The sequence below is a fragment of the Gopherus evgoodei genome, chromosome 3 (assembly GCF_007399415.2).
Source record: "Gopherus evgoodei ecotype Sinaloan lineage chromosome 3, rGopEvg1_v1.p, whole genome shotgun sequence".
NCBI lineage: Eukaryota > Metazoa > Chordata > Testudines > Testudinidae > Gopherus > Gopherus evgoodei.
Genome location: NC_044324.1, coordinates 203,801,902 through 203,821,514, shown reverse-complemented (window position 1 = coordinate 203,821,514; position 19,613 = coordinate 203,801,902). Strand labels below are relative to the sequence as shown.

The 19,613-nt window shown below is 41.6% G+C and overlaps 1 protein-coding gene across 2 annotated transcripts in view; it reads left to right on the top strand.

Annotated features, from left to right (window-relative positions):
- Nucleotides 1-19,613, top strand: part of PUS10 (pseudouridine synthase 10) — a 76,292-nt gene that overhangs the window by 11,411 nt on the left and 45,268 nt on the right. For both annotated transcript variants that reach the window (XM_030557841.1, XM_030557840.1), the window contains 2 exons: nt 7,539-7,805; nt 12,652-12,738. In XM_030557841.1, the coding sequence (XP_030413701.1) occupies nt 7,539-7,805; nt 12,652-12,738 (354 nt within the window). The remainder of the gene's footprint in view (nt 1-7,538; nt 7,806-12,651; nt 12,739-19,613) is intronic.

Sequence of the window (19,613 nt, the reverse complement as noted above, 5' to 3'; positions counted from 1 at the left end):
TGAAGGTGAGAGGGCAAGGAAGAAGAGAAGAGCAGCTAGTCCTATAGGAAGAGAGGAAGAGTCAGTGGAGATAACACCAAATATGAGTCCCAGGAGGATATGGGATGGGTTGTGGAGGATTGCAAGAGACAATAGAAATCGAGAGGACTTGCAGCCAGAGGGAACAGGGGATAGACCAGAGAATCGCACCATCACCAGAAGAAGGCAGGTGTACGTGATTGGGGACGCCTTACTGAGAAGAATAGACAGGCCTGTAACTAGAGCTGATCCAGAGAACAGAAGGGTGTGCTGTCTGCCAGGTGCTAAGATACGGGATGTGGATCTGAGGCTGAAAAGGATCCTAATGGGAGCGGGAAAGAATCTGCTGATTGTCCTTCATGTGGGAACAAATGATATGGCTAGATTCTCACTGGAATGTATCAAGGGAGACTATGCCAGGCTGGGGAAGACGCTTAAGGAAATCGAGGCTCGGGTGATCTTCTGTGGGATTCTGCCTGTTCCTAGAGAGGGGCAACAAAGGTGTGACAAGATTATGGCGATGAACAGATGGCTCAGGCAGTGGTGCTATAAGGAGGGCTTTGGGATGTTTGGCCACTGGGAAGCATTCATGGACAGAGGACTGTTCTCTTGGGATGGGCTTCACCTGAGTAAGGAGGGAAATAGACTTCTAGGATGGAGGCTGGCACAACTGATTAAGAGAGCTTTAAACTAGGAATTCGAGGGAGATGATTGGGAGATGTCCAGATAATCTCCACACCAGAATTTAACATTGAGAGGGAAGAAAACAAAGTAAGAGAGGATACAGCTGTGGGTATGAGAATGGACATAAGGAGGAAGGGTAGTATAGATACCAGTCCAATAGGTGATACTGGTGGTAGAATGTCTGTGCTAATCGGGTAAAGAATGTCAGTGAAGCCAAATGACAAAAAATAAGATGTTTGTGCTCTAATGCGAGGAGCCTAAGTAACAAAATGGAGGAACTAGAGCTACTGGTGCAGGAAGTGAAACCAGATATTATACAGATAACAGAAACATGGTGGAATAGTAGTCATGACTGGAGCACAGGTATTGAAAGCTATGTGTTGTTTAGGAAAGACAGAAATAAAGGCAAAGGTGGTGGAGTAGCATTGTATATCAATGATGAGGTAGACTGTAAAGAAATAAGAAGTGATGGAATGGATAAGACAGAGTCTGTCTGGGCAAAAATCACATTGGGAAAGAAAGCTACTAGAGCCTCCCCTGAGATAGTGCTGGGAGTGTGCTACCGACCGCCAGGATCTGATCTGGATATGGATAGAGACCTCTTTAATGTTTTTAATGAAGTAAACACTAATGGGAATTGTGTGATCATGGGAGACTTTAACTTCCCAGATATAGACTGGAGAACAAGTGCTAGTAGTAGTAATAGGGCTCAGATTTTTCTGAATGCGATAGTTGATGGATTCCTTCACCAAGTAGTTGAAGAACCAACAAGAGGGATGCCATTTTAGATTCGGTTTTGGTGAGTACTGAGGACCTCATAGAAGAAATGGTTGTAGGAGACAACCTTGGTTCGAGTGATCATGAGCTAATCCAGTTCAAACTAGATGGAAGGATGCACAAAAATAGATCTGGGACTAGAGTTTTTTATTTCAAAAGGGCTAACTTTAAAGAATTAAGGAAATTTGGTTAGGGAAGTGGATTGGACTGAAGAACTTGTGGATCTAAAGGCGGAGGAGGCCTGGAATTACTTCAGGTCAAAGTTGCAGAAACTATCAGAAGCCTCTGTCCCAAGAAAGGGGAAAAAAATTCATAGGCAGGAGTTGTAGACCAAGCTGGATGAGCAAGCATCTCAGAGAGATGATTAAGAAAAAGCAGAACGTTTACGAGGAGTGGAAGATGGGAGGGATTAGCAAGGAAAGCTACCTTATTGAGGTCAGAACATGTAGGGATAAAGTGAGAGAGGCCAAAAGTCATATAGAGTTGGACCTTGCAAAGGGAATTAAAACCAATAGTAAAAGGTTCTATAGCCATATTAATAAGAAGAAAACAAAGAAAGAAGTGGGACCACTAAACACTGAGGATGGAGTGGAGGTTAAGGATAATCTAGGCATGGCCCAATAGCTAAACAAATACTTTGCCTCAGTCTTTAATGAGGCTAATGAGGAGGTTAGGGATAATGGTAGGATGACAAATGGGAATGAGGCTATGGCGGTAGATATTACCACATCTGAGGTAGAAGCCAAACTCAAACAGCTTAACGGGACTAAATTGGGGGGCCCCAGATAATCTTCATCCAAGAATATTAAAGGAACTGGTACATGAAATTGCAAGCCCATTAGCAAGAATTTTTAATGAATCAGTAAACTCAGGGGTTGTACCGTACGACTGGAGAATTTCTAACATAGTTCCTTTATTAAAAAAAGGAAAAAAAACGTGATCTGAGTAACTGTAGGCCTGGTAGTTTGACTGTAGTATGCAAGGTCTTGGAAAAATTTTTGAAGGCGAAAGTAGTTAAGGACATTGAGGTCAGTGGTAATAGGAACAAAATACAATATGGTTTTACAAAAGGTAGATTGTGCCAAACCAACCCGATCTCTTTCTTTGAGAAGGTAACCGATTTTTTTGACAAAGGAAATGCAATGGATCTAATTTACCTCGATTTCTGTAAGGCATTTGATACAGTTCCTCATGGGGAATTATTAGCTAAATTGGAAAAGATGGGGATCAATATGAAAACTGAAAGGTGGATAAGGAACTGGTTAAAGGGGAGACTACAACGGGTCATACTGAAAGTGAACTATCAGGCTGGAAGGAGGTTACTAGTGGAGTTCCTCAGGGATCGGTTTTGGGACCAATCTTATTTAATCTTTTTATTACTGACCTTGACACACAAAGTGGGAATGTGCTAATAAAGTTTGCTGATGACACAAAGCTAGGAGATACTGCTAATACAGAGAAGGACTGGGATATCATACAGGAAGATCTAGATGACCTTGTAAAGTGAAACAATAGTAATAGGATGAAATTTAATAGTGAAAAATGCAAGGTCATGCATTTAGGGATTAACAACAAGAATTTTGGTTATAAATTGAGGGCACGTCAGTTGGAAGTAACAGAGAAGGAGAAGGACCTCGCAGTATTGGTTGATCACAGGATGACTATGAGCTGCCAATGTGATATGGCCGTTAAAAAAGCTAATGCAGTCTTGGGATGCATCAGGCGAGGTATTTCCAGGCCCACAATTTAGAGTCTCTATGGCCACAAGCTGGACACCATTGCTCTAAACTTCCCTCTTTGATGGTATCTGTTTTCTTCTGATTTTCTTCAGTTCTTACTGGCTATTCCATCAGCTTTTTCTCTTATTTCTCTTCATCCGCATCTCTGTTCCTGTTTGTTGGCATCCCTCTGGTTCTGTGTTTGGCCCTGTTTTCTTTTTCTCTATACAGTTTGTCTCAGAGAGGTCATCCCTTTCCCTTGTAGCTTCCATATGCAGATGATTTCCAAATCTACCTCTCCACCCTCACACACGCCTCCTTTTTCCAGATTTCTCTAACTATTCCTCTAGGACAGTGATTCTCAACCAGGTACATGTACCCCTGGGCATATATAGAGGTCTTCTGGGGGGTACATCAACTCATCTAACCGTTTGCGTAGATTTGCAACAGGCTATGTAAAAAGCACTAGCGAAAGCAGTACAAACTAAAATTTCATACAGACTACATTGCTACAGTATACATTGCTCTATATGCTATACACTGAAATGTAAGTACAATATTTATTTTATAATTATATGGTAAAAATGAGAAAGTAAACAATTTTGCAGAAATAATGTTCTATAACACTTTTATATTTTATGTCTCATTTTGTAAGCAAGTAGTTTTTAAGTGAGGTGTAACTTGGGGGTACACAAGAAAAATCAGACTCCTAAAAAGGGGTACAGTAGTCTGGAAAGGTTGAGGGCCACTGCTCTAGGATGTCTCACCACTCAGACTCTCCAAAATTGAACTTGCTTATCTTTACTTCAGATCCGTCTCCACCATCTTTTTTTCTCCTGCTGATAATAGCCCAGCTTAATTGATTACTCTCGTTATAGTTAGTATGGCAACACCCATTTTTCCATGTCCTGTGTGTGTGTGTATCTCTTCCTACTGTATTTTCCACTGCATGCATCCATTGAAGTGGGCTGTAGCCCATGAAAGCTTATGCTCTAATAAAATTGTTAGTCTCTGAGGTGCCACAGGTACTCCTCGTTCTTTCTTCTCATCACCCTTCTGTTTCCACAGACAACTCCAGTATCCCTTACTTCAGAGACTCACAATGTTGGTGTCATCTTTGAGTTTTCTCTGTTCTCTTCTCCCCACATCCAGTCTCTCACTGAGTTGCAATACTTCTTCCCTCTCTCTGCTGTGGCAATATTTGTCCATGTAGTAGTCAACTTGATAATTAATCTCTCTCTGTACTCCCCACCCTCACCACTCTCCCCACATCCCAATCCAAAATCTAAAGTCATCTTCCACTTCTATTGCTCTGACCCTGTCATCATCACACACTTGAATGTCTTCTTTGGCTGCCTTTCTCTTATCATATCAAATCCAAACTCAAGATGGTTTGATTTAAATCAAAGCAATTTAAATCATTGATTTGACTCATGATTTAAATCAGCAAGCAGGAAAACTTCACTGAAATCATAAATTTTAATAATTTTGTGTTTGTACTTTTAGTTATTTTCCAAAAGAAAGGTTTGAGTCTCATTGGTATCCATTAAAATGTCGATTTGCAACTAAATATAGCCTTTACACCAGATTTGGTGCTTCTCTTTGCTTACTTGGAAGAAACACTATAGCTGTATATATTTACTTAAGCAATTATATTACCATTCAGATTCTTAATTTTTACATTTTTTATTATGTTAGAAAATGGTGAATGATGCATTTCTTATTTACCAGATGATAAATCACAAATAAAAAAATAATATCAAGCTGTATTTGGATAGAAATTAAGATTAAATTAAAATGCCCCAAACCAACATTTTAATTTTTAATTAAATAAAACTACCTTAAATGTGCTGTGTATATATCAGAAAAGTTTTATCAAAAATTATCATAATATGTTTTGCGTTTAAAACTAACTTATTTAACAAAGAAAATATTATCTGTGGTTAGTGAATTGAACCGATTGTTTCTGGTCACCATATCCTTCAAGATTTTAGAACTAGTACAGGGTTTCTCAAACAGGGGTCGCCGCTTGGGTAGGGAAAGGCCCTGGCGGGCTGGTCTGGTGTGGAGCCAGTGGGAGCTGCGGTGATGAGAGAAAGCATAAGGTCCATATATGTCTGCGACTTTTAACATAGAAAGATAGAGGATACGTAGAGGTAGGGTGACATGGAGGGCTTCCTAAGAGCGTACCCTCTGTAAATTTAACAGGAACACCACAAGGAAACAACCAAAATAACTGGGTAAGACAGAAATAACAAATGTGAGAATGATCTAATGTCATTAATATGTATGTATGTCATCAGTACATACAAACATACCAGCCTATGGTACCCTAACATTTTGTGGGTGAGGAAACTAAGTTTGGAGATAGAAGGAGGGCCTGAATACTCAAGCTCTGTATGAGCAGTGAGGCACCATGCCAAGGAAGCTTCTAAGGTTCTAAGCTTTGGGGTTTATAAGCTTCAAGTTTCAAACCTTCTTTGTTTATTAGTCCATTAGTCTGTTAGTTCTTAACTGTAAGTTTTAAGTCAGTTAGTTAAGTAAATCTCTGTTAGCTTCGATAGCTTTTAGCTCTTTAGCTTCTCCTAAGCTCTGCACCTCTGACACAAGAATTGAGGAAGCTGGACCAGAACTCTCTTGGCGTGCCAGAAGCGAGGCTGGTCCTTTTTCTTGTATGTCTTTGTCTCCAGTGGCACATTTGGTTAGCATGTGGTACTTACTTAAAGGGGAGGGGGAGGATAGCTCAGTGGCTTGACCATTGGCATGCCAAACACAGGGTTGTGAGTTCAGTCCTTAAGGGGGCCACTTAGGGATCTGGGGCAAAAATCTGTCTGAGGATTGGCCCTGCTTTGAGCAGGGGGTTAGACTAGATCTCCTGAGCTATCTTCCAACCCTGATATTCTATGACCAGGTTCTCAAGGAAAGGTGTGAGTATATTAATCAAAAGCTCGTAGTATATAATAGCACATATATCTCTAGAATATTATTGCCTTTATAACTCTGATTATTTTACTATTTGATTATTATTCCATTTATCTCAATAAAAGTCTTTAAGGCTATATTTGTCTCAGTGTGTGTGACCTTTCATACATCCCAACAATCTTTGCACACTCTGTGTAGCCTGATTCTGAGACAAGAACCTTATTATATTTTGATCAGATTAATTGGCAAGCCTATAACCCATATTATCCAAATTAATAATATTAACTTCCTAAAATCAGGTAACAAAAAACATGCACAGGAAATATGGTAGCTATGTCAGAAAATGTATATCAATCAAGATTTCCAAGTGCTTAAAATAAATAAGTCTCACAACTCCACTGAGTTAGGACTCTCTATTTGCTAGTATTTATAACGCATTGCATATGGAGACATTGTGACACAGGGGAAGTTAAGTGACTTGCCCAAGGTCACACAGCAAGTCAGTGGTTGAACCAGGAATAGAATGCAGAACTTCTGACTCCCAATCCCATGATCTAGCTACTGGACACAATTGCATTTCTTCCTAATGAAAAATATGGCAAAACCTTGCTAATTCACTGCCTATGTAAATTATTAAATGTTGGGAATTCATGAGTAAGCCAAACTAATGTGATTTAAAAAAAATAAATTAATGATACTGCATGTCAAAATACAATTTTATTCCAAGTGTTGTTTAGTTGTAACTGTGTATGTAGTAGTATATTAGTTATTGCACATAAATACAATTTTAAATTTTTTGAAGTCTGAGTTATATGAGACCTCATTGCAGCACATATTATTCCACCTTTATTGAGACTTGCATGAGTTTGCTAATTTTTTCAGAGGGAATTATTAGGTCTGTAGATTAACAACCTGAGAATTAATGAGGTTCTACTATATTTATTGGACAATGAAATGGAGATATTAAATGACAACATAATCTAAGTTACACAGGGCTTAGTTTTCAGAAGTGGTGAGCACCTGCAGCTTCCACTGAGTTCAGCTGGAGTAACAAATACACAGGACTTCTGAAAATCAGGGCCACAGTCAAGTGCTTCTACTGTTATTTACATACTATAAAGAAATCTGTTGTCTGTTCAGCAAAATTTAATTTCTCTGTGTACCATTTACAGTTGTAATATTTCAACTTGGAATTTTTGAAGTCTGCAAATAAGTCTTCCCACACAGAGTATGAAAAGCTAGTAATTATAAGCACTATTTAAAGCTAAACTAGAAGTTAATATCACCTTTTGGAACTGGAGTTATTGGTGCTTATCGTAGGACCGCCTGCATATATGAATCTTACACATAGGAGGAGAAGCTGTGTGTTAGCTGTGAAGCAAATGCACACATTTTACTGTTCATTTCTTTGTTGTTTAGGATTTGCTTAGAGAGCTGCATGAATTCCTGGAGTACAATAAAGAAAAAGAGGACACATTTTGTTGTGAAATAGCTGACCCCCCGGGTAAGAGAATCCGACTTGAAAACATGGGAGAAGGGGCTGAGGATTTGAATCAAAATGGGGCCCTCCAGCAGACCCCTGTGACAGATGATGCAGATGTTGCTATGGAGATCTCTACTCCGAAGGTTTGCAACATATGCTTGGGAATTCTTCAGGAGTTCTGCGAGATAGATTTTGTTAAGAAGGTAAGTGATCTTTTCCTGCTCCATAGACTCATTTTTCTTTGAGCTGTTAAATGTATGTTTGGTAGAATCCTAGAGTGCAAACCCTGTGATCTAGTTGTTGTTTTTTTAAATCATTAATCAGTTTCAGTCCCATATGTAGTTGAGTGGCTCCATCTAGATTTAAAATACTCTGTGTAACTTAAATCAAGAACAGATGGGGAAATGCTTAGGTTTGTTTCCTCATCTGCAATTACTGATTTAAAGATTTAAATGACACCTGTTGGCGTGGTATCTGGGTACCTCATATACAGTCAACAAAGGGGAATTACCCATGGGTTGCTCAAGATCATATTTTACCCTGGCCTTGCTATAATGTAACTAAAAAAGCCTGAGAAAACAGATGAGCCTTCAGCTGTCTCCTGAAGCTGATCTAACTAGACCTCAGACAGACCTCCATGATCATGTTTCAAAAGCAAAGGACTGACAGCAGTTCCATGGTACTTGCATACAGTACTACTACATTGTGGTTGTAAACGGTGAGCCCATCTTTACTTACGCTTTGTGACTGGAGAATAAATAGGAAATGAAATGCAGTTGATGGTGCTGTGCTGTTCAGGATTTCTCTTAGGTGCTTATTTCTACTGGATAGAGGAGTTGTAAAGCAGCATGAATTGCCCTTATAATGTATTCTTGTCTTTAGGAAGCCATAGACTAAGAAAAAATGTTAAGTAGTTTGGTGGTACAAAAGATTATAAGCATACAAGTTATCAGAGAAAATATGACTGTGAATTAGGGAAAAAGATAGTGTGTAGAGCATTATAAAACCATATATGAAGGATAAAATTGCTAGGGTAACAGAGTGAAATGTGCAGGGGGGCTTTCAAAACTGAGTGGAAGCTTTGATGTTAATGTTGATGAACAAGACTGGTTGATTTAGTACAAGGTTTCTCAAAGAGGGGTCGCCGCTTGTGTAGGGAAAGCCCCCGGCAGGCTGGGCCAGTGTGTTTACCTGCCCCTTCCGCTCCGGCCGATCGCGGCTCCCACTGGCTGCGGATCACTGCTCTGGGCCAATGGGGGCTGCTGGAAGCGGTGGCCATGAAGTCCCTCTGCCCATGCCATTTCCAGCAGCTCCCATTGGCCCGGAGCAGTGATCCGCAGCCAGTGGGAGCCGCGATCGGCTGGAGTGGACGGGGCAGGTAAACAGACTGGCCCAGCCTGCCGGGGGCTTTCCCTACACAAGCGGCAACTCCTGTTTGAGAAACCCTGATTTAGTAGAATGTACGTTGGATTCAGCATAGCCAATAAACTGGGACCAGATAGAATTGTGCAGTTTCTATTGTTACAGTGCATGAGTTTGTTCCTTTTTCATAGGCAAAATATATTCTTTGTTATGGATCAGATTTTTAGTGTTGACTTTTTAAAGTTATGCCATTGAGTGGCAATAGAAAACCTGACAGCAGTTGGTTAAAAAACAGCCAAGACTGATTCTTTCCTAAGAGAAACTCCTTATCCTAACAGTGCAATTGACATACAGTATTGATTTGAATTGGAATGCTACCACTTGCTTTTAGAGAGACATGGTGGGGGAGTTAATATCTTTTATTGGACCAGCTTCTGCTGGTGAAAGAAGCAAGCTTTTGATCTACACAGAGAAGCTCTTCAGAACCCTTCAGCAGAAGTTGGTCCAGTAAAATATAGTACCTCCCCCGCTTTGTTTCTCTAATATCCTGGAACCAACATGGCTACAACAACACTGCAAGCAAACGTGTTTTTAAAAGTTACCAAAATATGTGGATTTTGGGACAGTGCCCCAAAATATGTTTGTGAACTCCAGCAGAGGTGTGTAGCTAACAGCTCTGGTATTACACCAGCCAGTGATTAATAGGAGTTACTTAAATATACAGCATCAGATATTTAACTAGCAGATACAGACTGAAGTTCTCAAGATTCTGAATTAGAGGTTAGCTTAGATTCTGGAAAGACTTTAAGTATCAAAATAACTCATTTTGATTGCTCAGTGTGTCTCTCTGTCTACCCCTTTACTCATTCATTCCTTCTTCCTCTCATTCCTTGGACTTACCTTCCCTCCTCATTCATTCTGTGCTCCATGTTCATTATTGCCTCCTTTTCACCACCTGTCTGCTCCCTTTCATACCTCATTTCTCCAGAGGGAGGGACAGATAGGGACAGCTCAGAGAAGAGCAGCTCCCTTACGCAACAGGCACACAGTTGTGTACAATGCCTGCCAGCAGGTTGCGTGGCCATATTACCGTGCAGCTTAGAGGGACTCTTGCTCCTCAGTCTCCCTTCCCCTCATCCCATCTCTGTTCTCCAGCACCTGTTCCCCATCCCAAAACTGTTACTGCTTCGCTCCCAATAATCAGATACTCCCCTCCCTGCAACCAAAGTCAGTTATAGCCATGCTCCCAAAAATCAGTTGCTGTGATCCTTCTTCCTTCCCTACATCAACTAGTGCTTGTCACACACCTCTGCATGGTGCTCCGTTGCTAGTGCTCTCCCGTTCCTGCTGCTTTCCTAGACACCAGGAGACCTTTGCACAGATGGGTGGATAGGGTGTCAGGGAGGCAGCAGCAACCCTGAGGGCTCCAGCAGCAGAAGGATAAGAGAAAGAACTGAAAATGTATTATTTTTAAGACTCTCTCATGATTTTTTGAGAGCAGATTCACGGTTTTCTAATACTTAGGGCTGGCAGCATTTGAGAGGAGAGAGGAAGGGTGGTAGGGATTGTGACCGTTAGGTGTAGGGGATGGGTAGGAGACATGCAGGGTGAGAGAGAAGAGGCAGCAGCAGCAGCATTTGCTTTTGATTGCTATTGGGATTTTCACTCCCCTTCCTCTGGCCTGGGCATTGGGAGCAACACTGGGATGTTATTTTCCCCATGTGTGAGTGGGCTGCCACTGGGATTTTCACTCTTCCCAGCAAGGAGAAGCAACAGTGATAGTTGAGGCGAGAGGGAGCCCATCGGAGGCGAATAGATGCCTCCTAAGGAAGGAGCTCACCTGTGCAACAGGCTTCGCTCAATGTGTGGGGCCTACCAAAGGAGGCAATGGCCATATATTCTGTACCTGTGGACATACTGTATCTGGGTAAAAAAGGGAAAGATAGGAAAGACAAAGTCTGCCTGCTAGCTTTTTGGGCTCTGATGCTGCCTCTTATATTTGTAAAAATTACACACTAATTTGAGATAATGTAGGCATTTGCTTTTAAAATAAAAGAGAGAGTATTTTATCTCAGGTAATTCGTAATCTTCAAAGTAATAAAGTAATATGTTTGTGAGTGTACTATCCTAAGAACTTCTGCATTTGTGTTATTGTAGAATTGCAACAGCGAGAGATGGAATCAGGGGCGGCTCCAGGCACCAGAACGCCAAGCGCGTGCTTGGAGCGGCAAGCCGCGGGGGGTGATAGGCCAGTTGCCACGAGGGCGGCAGGCAGGCTGCCTTCGGCTGCATGCCTGTGGAGGGTCCGCTGGTCCCGCGGCTTTGGCAGACCTCCTGCAGGCTGCCGCCGAACTCGCAGGACCGGGGACCTCCTGCAGGCAAGCCGCCGAAGGTAGCCTGCCTGCTGTGCTTGGGGCAGCAAAATGCCTAGAGCTGCCCCTGGATGGAATTAGACTATATTTGTTTCATTCTTCTACCACAGTGGGATTGTTCCTTTCAATAAGTGTTATTTAGGCTTGCAAGGATTAGATTTTTTTTTTTTGTAAATGTCAGTTTCACTGTATACACACAAACCAATGAAAAAATATCTTCATTAACAATAATCTAAATTTACAGATAGGCAAAGTAAGAAAAATGCTCCTTGAGAACTTACTAGAGTTTAATTTAAGGATATTAACTCTGTATATTTGTGATGTGATGTTGACAATTTGTGTTTTAATAGTTACAAAGTTTTAACTTTTTGAATTGCAGCGTCTACTGCCATTAAATAATTACCAAGTGTTGCTCTGAAATATTCCTCTTAATGAATATTCTTTCTTAATGAATAGTAATATAAAAATAATTTACTGTAAGCAGTCACAGTAGCAAATTAGGCCAGACTTTAGGCAAACTTAATTTAATGCATCAGAATTTTTTTTAAATTAATCATAGCCTGTACATTAAAGTAGACCTAGTTAAAGTTTTAGAAGATTGCCATGTTTTTGCTGTTCCTTTCCAAAACTGAGTGTTTAAACAAGGTGGCCATTAGTGAAAAGTGAATGGAGTTCAAATAATTTAAAAGTCTGTTTTACTAGGGTGCCTTATGTGGGGCAAAATAGATTCAAATAATGGAAGCTCCTTCACTGGAGGTTTACAAAAGGAAGCGGCTGGATAGCCATCTGTTTTGGATGGTTTAGACAGAACAAATCCTGCACCTTGGCAGGGGTTACACTAGATGACCCTTGCAGTGTCTTCTAACCCTGTGATTCTATGATTATCTGACTCCCACTTTCCCTCCAGTTTTACATAGTTTTGAAAAATTTAGATAGCTAAAAACAGAAAAAAAAAGTTTAACAAACATCTATATTATCCATTGAAATTATTTAAAAAAATCTAATTCTGCCAAGGCTAATCTTATTTTTATGATTCGCTTCAACATAAAATATTGAGTTAGGTTTCTTTTATAGTAACATAACAGTGACGGTACACAGTGACAATAATATAAAATCTGCCTGCAAGTTACAGTCCTTAAAGAAACCTTAAAAAACCCTGTCTCTAACTGGGTAGGATTTAGTGAGTTTATGGTCATTTTATATGTGAATGTATACCAAAAAGTAATGTTATAGAAGGTTTGCACTAGAATAAAGAATATCATAAAAGATTATTAGTTTAACTCCCTTATTGAGGATTCATATCCTTCTCTTTTAGGTGTGCCAAAAGGTTAATTCTGCTGAGTACCAGTTTACTAGCTTTGTATTTTCTGTGTCGCTCCCACCACAGTTGTCTGTTAGAGAGGTAAGTGTTTACAGATACTTCTATTGACTGTTGTAACTTAAACGTGTACGAACAAAGAATGTGCCCTGGGAATATAAGAAGTGGAGAAGGCTTACATTTAATTGATTTTGTTTCAAAATAAAATAGTACCTTTAAATATGCACTAAAAATACAGAATAAATTAAGCAGTGCTATTTTTAACCATGAAGTCTTCTTCAGACATGATTAGAGAAAGACTGTAGTCTTTTTTAAAGTTTATCCTCCCATTCCTCCTGCCAAGTATTATTTTAATTAAAAAGATATCTGAATGACTCCACTAGTCAGTGGATGAGTTTCTTTAAATCTGAAAACTAAAAAGAGTTTCTTCAAAACCTTGGTGTATAGTTCCCTTTGGTGAAGACTTGAGCACTGCAGTGTGGATTGTCTCGGGGAAGGAACAGCACAGCTGGTACCTTTCCTGAAATAGATGGTAATTGGTAGTGCAGAATACAAATGAAAGAATTTGAAGATGAACTCTAGCTGTGTAGCATTGTAAAAGAGGTAAAAGTACATATTTTATTTTAGTAGACTTCCTGGCTGCTTGACTCATGCTTTGTTGGAAATCTACATGAATGCAGTTGTGAAGTACTAAAATTTGTCGACAGTCTAGTCAAATTTTGAAGTGTTTACATTCCTATCCTCCTGTTTAGAAAATAGCAGAAAATGGACAGATGTGGCACTCTAATAATTTTGGGCAAATCAACAGATTACAATATATAGTGTTAATTAAAACTATTGCTGTATTAAGTTTATTAGTTACAACATGTTTTATAGTGTTAATCTGCCTTCTATTCTAAACTGGCATTGAGATTAACTGTTGTGAATGGCAACCTATAAATACTTAAGATAAATCTCTTATCTAAGATGGCGTACAAATTTTCAGTAAACATAGTGGGATGAAGCTCCTGGACATTAGTGATCATTAGAGAGCCTGTGGCATTTTTACTAAGATTAAGGGTGTTATTTCTTGTATCTTGGGCAAATTCCAGTGAAGGTAATTACATAGGTCCAGAGCCACAAAGGTACTTAGGTGCCTAAACCCCAGATTTAGGCGCTTAAGTATTGTGTTTAGGCAGCTAAATCCCAGTTTTGGCCTTCCAGAAAACTACTGCCAAACCCAGTAGGCATCTAAACTCTTTCAGCACCTAAATTTTCAGGGTAAAAGTTTCCTAGTTTCTTCGAGTAGATGCAGCAGTGTGTTCCACTTAGCTGTGTGTGCGCCCAGCTCACGAGAGCCAGAAAATTTTGCCTAGCAGTAGACATAGGAGGCGGTGTTCGTGCCTCATGCTCATAACCCCTCCCCTGGCTATATGAGATGGTGCCACCTTTGCCCCCTGCAGTTCCTTTTTACCATCCGTGACTGGAGTCTGAGCTCTATGTGGATCTTAACATCACAATCTCTCACATCTCAGTGTTTTTTCCTAGTTGTGTATAGTTAGCTAGCATCATTAGTGTTAGATTTAGTGTTAGAGTTAGTTAAGTTTTTGCCTGGTGATGCAGTCACCAGGGTTTAGACATTATCCATCCTGTGGAGAGGTGATCCCTGCACTTGGTGCTTTCTGTGCTCAGGCGTTCCTGGTAGCGATAACATCGGTAAGGAGAATCTGAGTTGCAGGCTCTGATGGCAGAGCCTCCTAATATACAATTCTCCAAGGACTATGTACATTTATGGCCACACCCAAACTTTTCTCTAAGGTGGTTTCTCAGTTTCATTTGAACCAGGCAATATATTTACCTGTGTTCTTTCATTAGCCACATTCGTCTCTGGAGGAGTGGCATCTCCATGTGTTAGATGTCAGATGATGTCTGGCTTTCTACTTGGTTATGACGAATGTGTTTCATGCTTCGCTTCGCTTCGCCTGTTTGTGTCATATGCAAATCATATGAAGGGGCAAGAGGTCTCTTCACAAGTGATCCCTACATGGATAACATCCTTTATCAAGACTGCATATGAAATAGCTTTGGCTACACCTCCTCAGCAAGTGTAAGCTCATTCTACGAGAGTGGAACGTACGTCAATAGCATTCCTCCGTGACATCTCCATATTGGACATTTTCAGGGCTGCCATGTGCTCATCCATACATATGTTTATGGACCATTATGCCATTACTGCGTCATCCAGGCAAATCCTAGCTTGGGTAGACTCCGAGCCCCACCTTCTAGGATGGTAGTGCTTCTGAGTCACCTAAGTGGAACACATGTCTGCATTTACTCAAAGTAGGGAAATACTTATCTGTATTGTTACTGTTCTTCTTCAAGATGTGATGCAGAGGCGTATTCCACGGCCCACCCTCCATCCCCTCTGCATCGGAGTCCAGTCTCTGGGCATTCAGTGAATGGTAGTTTAGGCTGTGCTGCTTCATACAGCCTGGGGAGGAGCTATGAGCACAATGCGTGAGCACCACCTCCCATGGGTACTGGTAGGCAAAATTCTCTGGTTCTGGTGTGCTGGGCACGCACACACGTAAGCAGAATACAAGTCTGCATCACATCTCTAAGAACAACAGTTACAGTACAGGTAAGTAATCTTTTTTTCCTGTGTTTCCGCTTCTGAGTGTGTACTCTCTCTGAGCTGCCTCCCCCTAAGCATCCGGACACACTTAAGCCCACAAGTAATTCATGAGCTAGGGAAGATAGTTATTTAACTGCATGCAGGACTGATCCGGTAGGTGTGGTTAGAGGCCGCTTACTGGACTGGGTCTCATTCAAAATCTGGCCAGACAAGATAGAGGTGGTGCTAGTGCCCACTTCATAACTTTTATCTCATTGTTAGAGCACTCTTCGGGCAGTGAGGAGAGAATTGAATCTGGGTCACATCCTAGGTCAATGCTCTAACTACTGGGCTGAATGTTAAGGTGGGAAGCACCTAAGTTCCCTCTAAGCTTTGCAGCCGCGCAGCTGCCTATTAAGACCTATGCAGGGGCTCAGAGCTGCGGCAGGGACAGGCGCCCCTCCCCGCTGGCTCCAGCGCAGACCTGCTGTGGCCAGAGGAGAGGCACCCTTCTTTGCTGGCCTCAGCGTGGACCTGCTGTGGCTGGGGGAGAGGTGCCCCACCCCGCCGGCCCCAGTGTGGACCTGCTGCAGCCGGGGGAGAGGCGCCCCTTCCTGCTGGCCCCAGTGTGGATTTACCACAGCCAGTGGAGAGGTGTCCCTCCCCCAGCCCCAACATAGACCTGTCCTGGACTTGCCGTGGCCATGGGAGAGGTGCCCTCCCTGCCAACCCCAGTGCAGATTTGCTATGGCAGGGGAAAAGGTGCCCCTCCCCCAGCCCCAACATGGACCTGCTCCGGTCTTGCTGCGGTCAGGGGAGAGGAGCCCCTCCTGTGGCCCGGCCCAGGCCCACCGGAGCTGCCATAGCTGGGGAAAGGCACCTCTCCTCCTGCCCTGAGCTGCTGCAGAGGGGAGTCCTCTCTCCCCACTGCAATCCCAGGGCAGCCTGCACCCCCAAACCCCATACCTTGGCGCCACCCCAGAGCCCACATCCCAACCCTCTGCCCCAGCCCTGAGCCCCCTCCTGCACCCCAAACCCCTCATCTCCGGCCCTATGCCAAAGCCTGCACCCCTAACTGGAGCCCTCACTCCATGCACCCAACCCTCTGCCCCAGCCCTTAGCCACCTCGTGCACCCCAAACCCCTCATCCCTAGCCCCACCCCAGAGCCTGCACTCCAACCCTCTGCCTCTCCCACACTCCGAACCCCTTGGCCCCACCCCCTCCACATGAATTTTGTTATGTGCACCAGTAGGAGGGTGATATGTCACATAACAAAATCCATTCTGCACATGGATGTAAAAAGTTAGAGGGAACACTGAGTAGCACCATCTTCATCTCCTCCTCCAGCTGTTTTGTGCGGAGCAAGGTAGGCGCCTCATTCCCATGGGAAACACCGTAGGCACTTAAGCCATCTGAATTGAGATGGTAGGTTCTCGTTCGTGGATTGCTAAATTAATATATGCTCCTCCCTGCAGCTAAGACATTGGTACCTATCACTGAGAGAAAAGTGAGGCTTAGCAAACCCCCATCTGGCTGGCATCTCCCATTGGCTAGCTTAGGTGGCTCTGCACCTAGCGTGCTGGCTTTTGTGGATCCCATTCTGAGGCGCCTATCTCTCCCCATGCGTTGCCTAGGTGCCTAACTCAGGCTTTGTGGATTGGAGCGTTGTTCCTGTGATTTTTTTGGCACCAAAAAATTAGGTGCTGTGACACTTAGCGTTGCAACGCCTAAGTCCTTTTGTGGATCCCACCCATTCTGCCTACCTAAAATCCCTCTGAAATTGCAGTTGGCTATAGGATTCTTTTTCACTTCCCATTCTAAACGGCCGAGTTAGGGTCAGTGTGTACTGTCCAACAGCTGCCATACCTGGTAGACTAACATAAAAACAAGTTGTCTTGTAATCTTTTTGGCCTGATTTCTTCTTCTGACCTCTGCATGGTCCTGTTACTATCCAGAAAGGAGATTACTCAACAAGCATTCTACAAGATGGCTGAAAATGGGAGCACAGATGTATCCAAGCAGGTTCTTTGGATATCTGTAAAATGTCAGGCACCCTGGCTAAAATTTCTGGAAAATGGATGTCTGCAGGTTGGCTCCTAAGTCCATTTTTAGGCACTTAAATAAGAGGCCTGATTTTCAGAGGTGTGATGTACCCAGCAATTCACATTAACTCAGCCCTTTCCCTCTCCTTCATCTGCCTTCCACGCCCCATTGCTCCTCACTCCTATAACTGTCTTATCCTCACTGGGACAAAAATAAAGTGATGGGCTGAACTGTGGGTTAAAATCGCAGCTCTTGCTGTTATGTCATCAGGTCCCTGCATCATCCACTAAAGTATATTATTCAAAGAGCTATACACAGCTTGGCAGCTCTAGTTGAGTTGAGTTTGTCTTGTCACTCAAAATCTTATTTAATGGCTCAACTATATAGAAGAGCAAGGAAATGATGCTGCTGTTTTTTATTGATGGGTCCTTGCAATAATGCTTCAGTAGAGGGCGTAATTGCATTGCAATTCTGTCTCGGTGATGCTTTGACATTAGTTTAAGCAAATAGAGTAATTGTTGCAAAGCAGATGGAAACGAGCTTGGCTGCAAATGGGAAGAAAAATAGTTTGTACTCACATGGGTTCCCTTTGCTGACTTGAACTGCTGCATCCTGTCTAGTCCCCAGTACACCAGGCTTACAATCGGATGTGAGCTGGGGAGATTGAGTTGACAAATCAAGAATTCAGACCAACAAATGTGTATCTTTCCTTTTATGATGTTATAGTATTTTGTAAGTCATATTGCCATGAAAGATGATGTATTTTAGGATTATTTTATTTATATTGCATTAGCAGCAAAATACCATAACATTGTCCATGCCAGAATAATTTGTGCTGTAATGATGCAATTCCTCTCTCAATTCTTCTTTCATACTTTACTACACAAGAACATAAATTGTTTTAGGATAGAAAGCCACCTACAGACATCCTTCCTTTTGTTAACCATTTGTGTGGTACAGAATGTTTCCAGCATGTAAAGTTCTTTTCAGACAACTGCTAAAGGATTTTCAGGTGCTGCCTTTTGATAATATACTAACTGTAATTAACCACCATAGTTCTCATCCTGCCAAGGCTAAAACATAAGACAAAGGCCCAAAATGAAGGACACAAAGCAGTGCCACAAAATTGAAATTACATAGGATTAGTATCTTTAATATTAAAAAGTCTTCTCTACCCTCAGTTTCATGAATCAGCATTCCTGGTGCAAATAAATCGTGAGTAAGAATGCCACCTTTGTGTGGAACAAATATGTTTGAATAGGAAATAAATCATGCCTTTTAATAAGGGAGAAAGTTAAAATGTTAATTGCTCCTTGTGTAAAAAATTCTAGATAAATTATTATCTGGTCCTCCTCTAGCTTAAGTTGTGATCCATCATCCTGGCACATGACATTCATGCAAATAGCCTTGTCATATCTGTAGTCATTACTCCCTACAGAACTGTGTGTACCTCTTGGAATTTCCTCCACTTCATCTTTTTTCTAATAAGGTGGCTGGGACTGGGCACAGTATTTCATATCTGGCTCCCATAGTCCCTCAGACAGTATTAGAATAAAAATATTCATGTTGTAATCAATACAATAAACTTTTGGCTCCAAGGCATGTGCTCAGACTACACATCCTTGTCTCTCTATCTACCTGAATCTCTTGACTAGTGGTACCTCTTAGCTGGAACAGATCAGCAGCAGAGAAGTTGGTAACTCCTAATTCTGGTGCAATTTATTTATGGCTTTCACTTTTGAAGTCAGGAGAGAAGATACGAACTTTGACTCACGAGTGCACTTAACATAATTAACTCCCTGGGGAAACTTTCTTAGAAACCACTAGCTTGTAATTTTTTAAGAATTCTCCCCTATTTTGGAGGTGCAACTACAATTATGTGAATGAATAAAAACCCAGAAATACTATCTAAAATGAAGATGTGCAAATGAGGATGTGTACATCTGTATCTAACAAATGCTGCAGTATAGTATTCTGCAGTCAACATATTCTCTCATTCAAATGTATATTCTTCATTACTATTGTAGACTGTTTTAATTTATGATTTAACATGAGTCATTATGCAAACAATATTAAGATGTACTTCATGTATCTTGTGAGGCACTCTTAATCATATACTATATACACACACAGTATAATGAATCAGACAGTGTGTGTTCAGGTAAACAATATTCCATCAGTAAAACCACATTTGTCTTCAGTAATGATATAGTAGGTGCATCGTATATTGTGTGTCTAACAAAGTCTTAAGCATTCTTATTCCCTACTCCAGTATTTCTTGCATTGGTTTAAAGATCTCTATTTCATGACAGGCCAGAATGT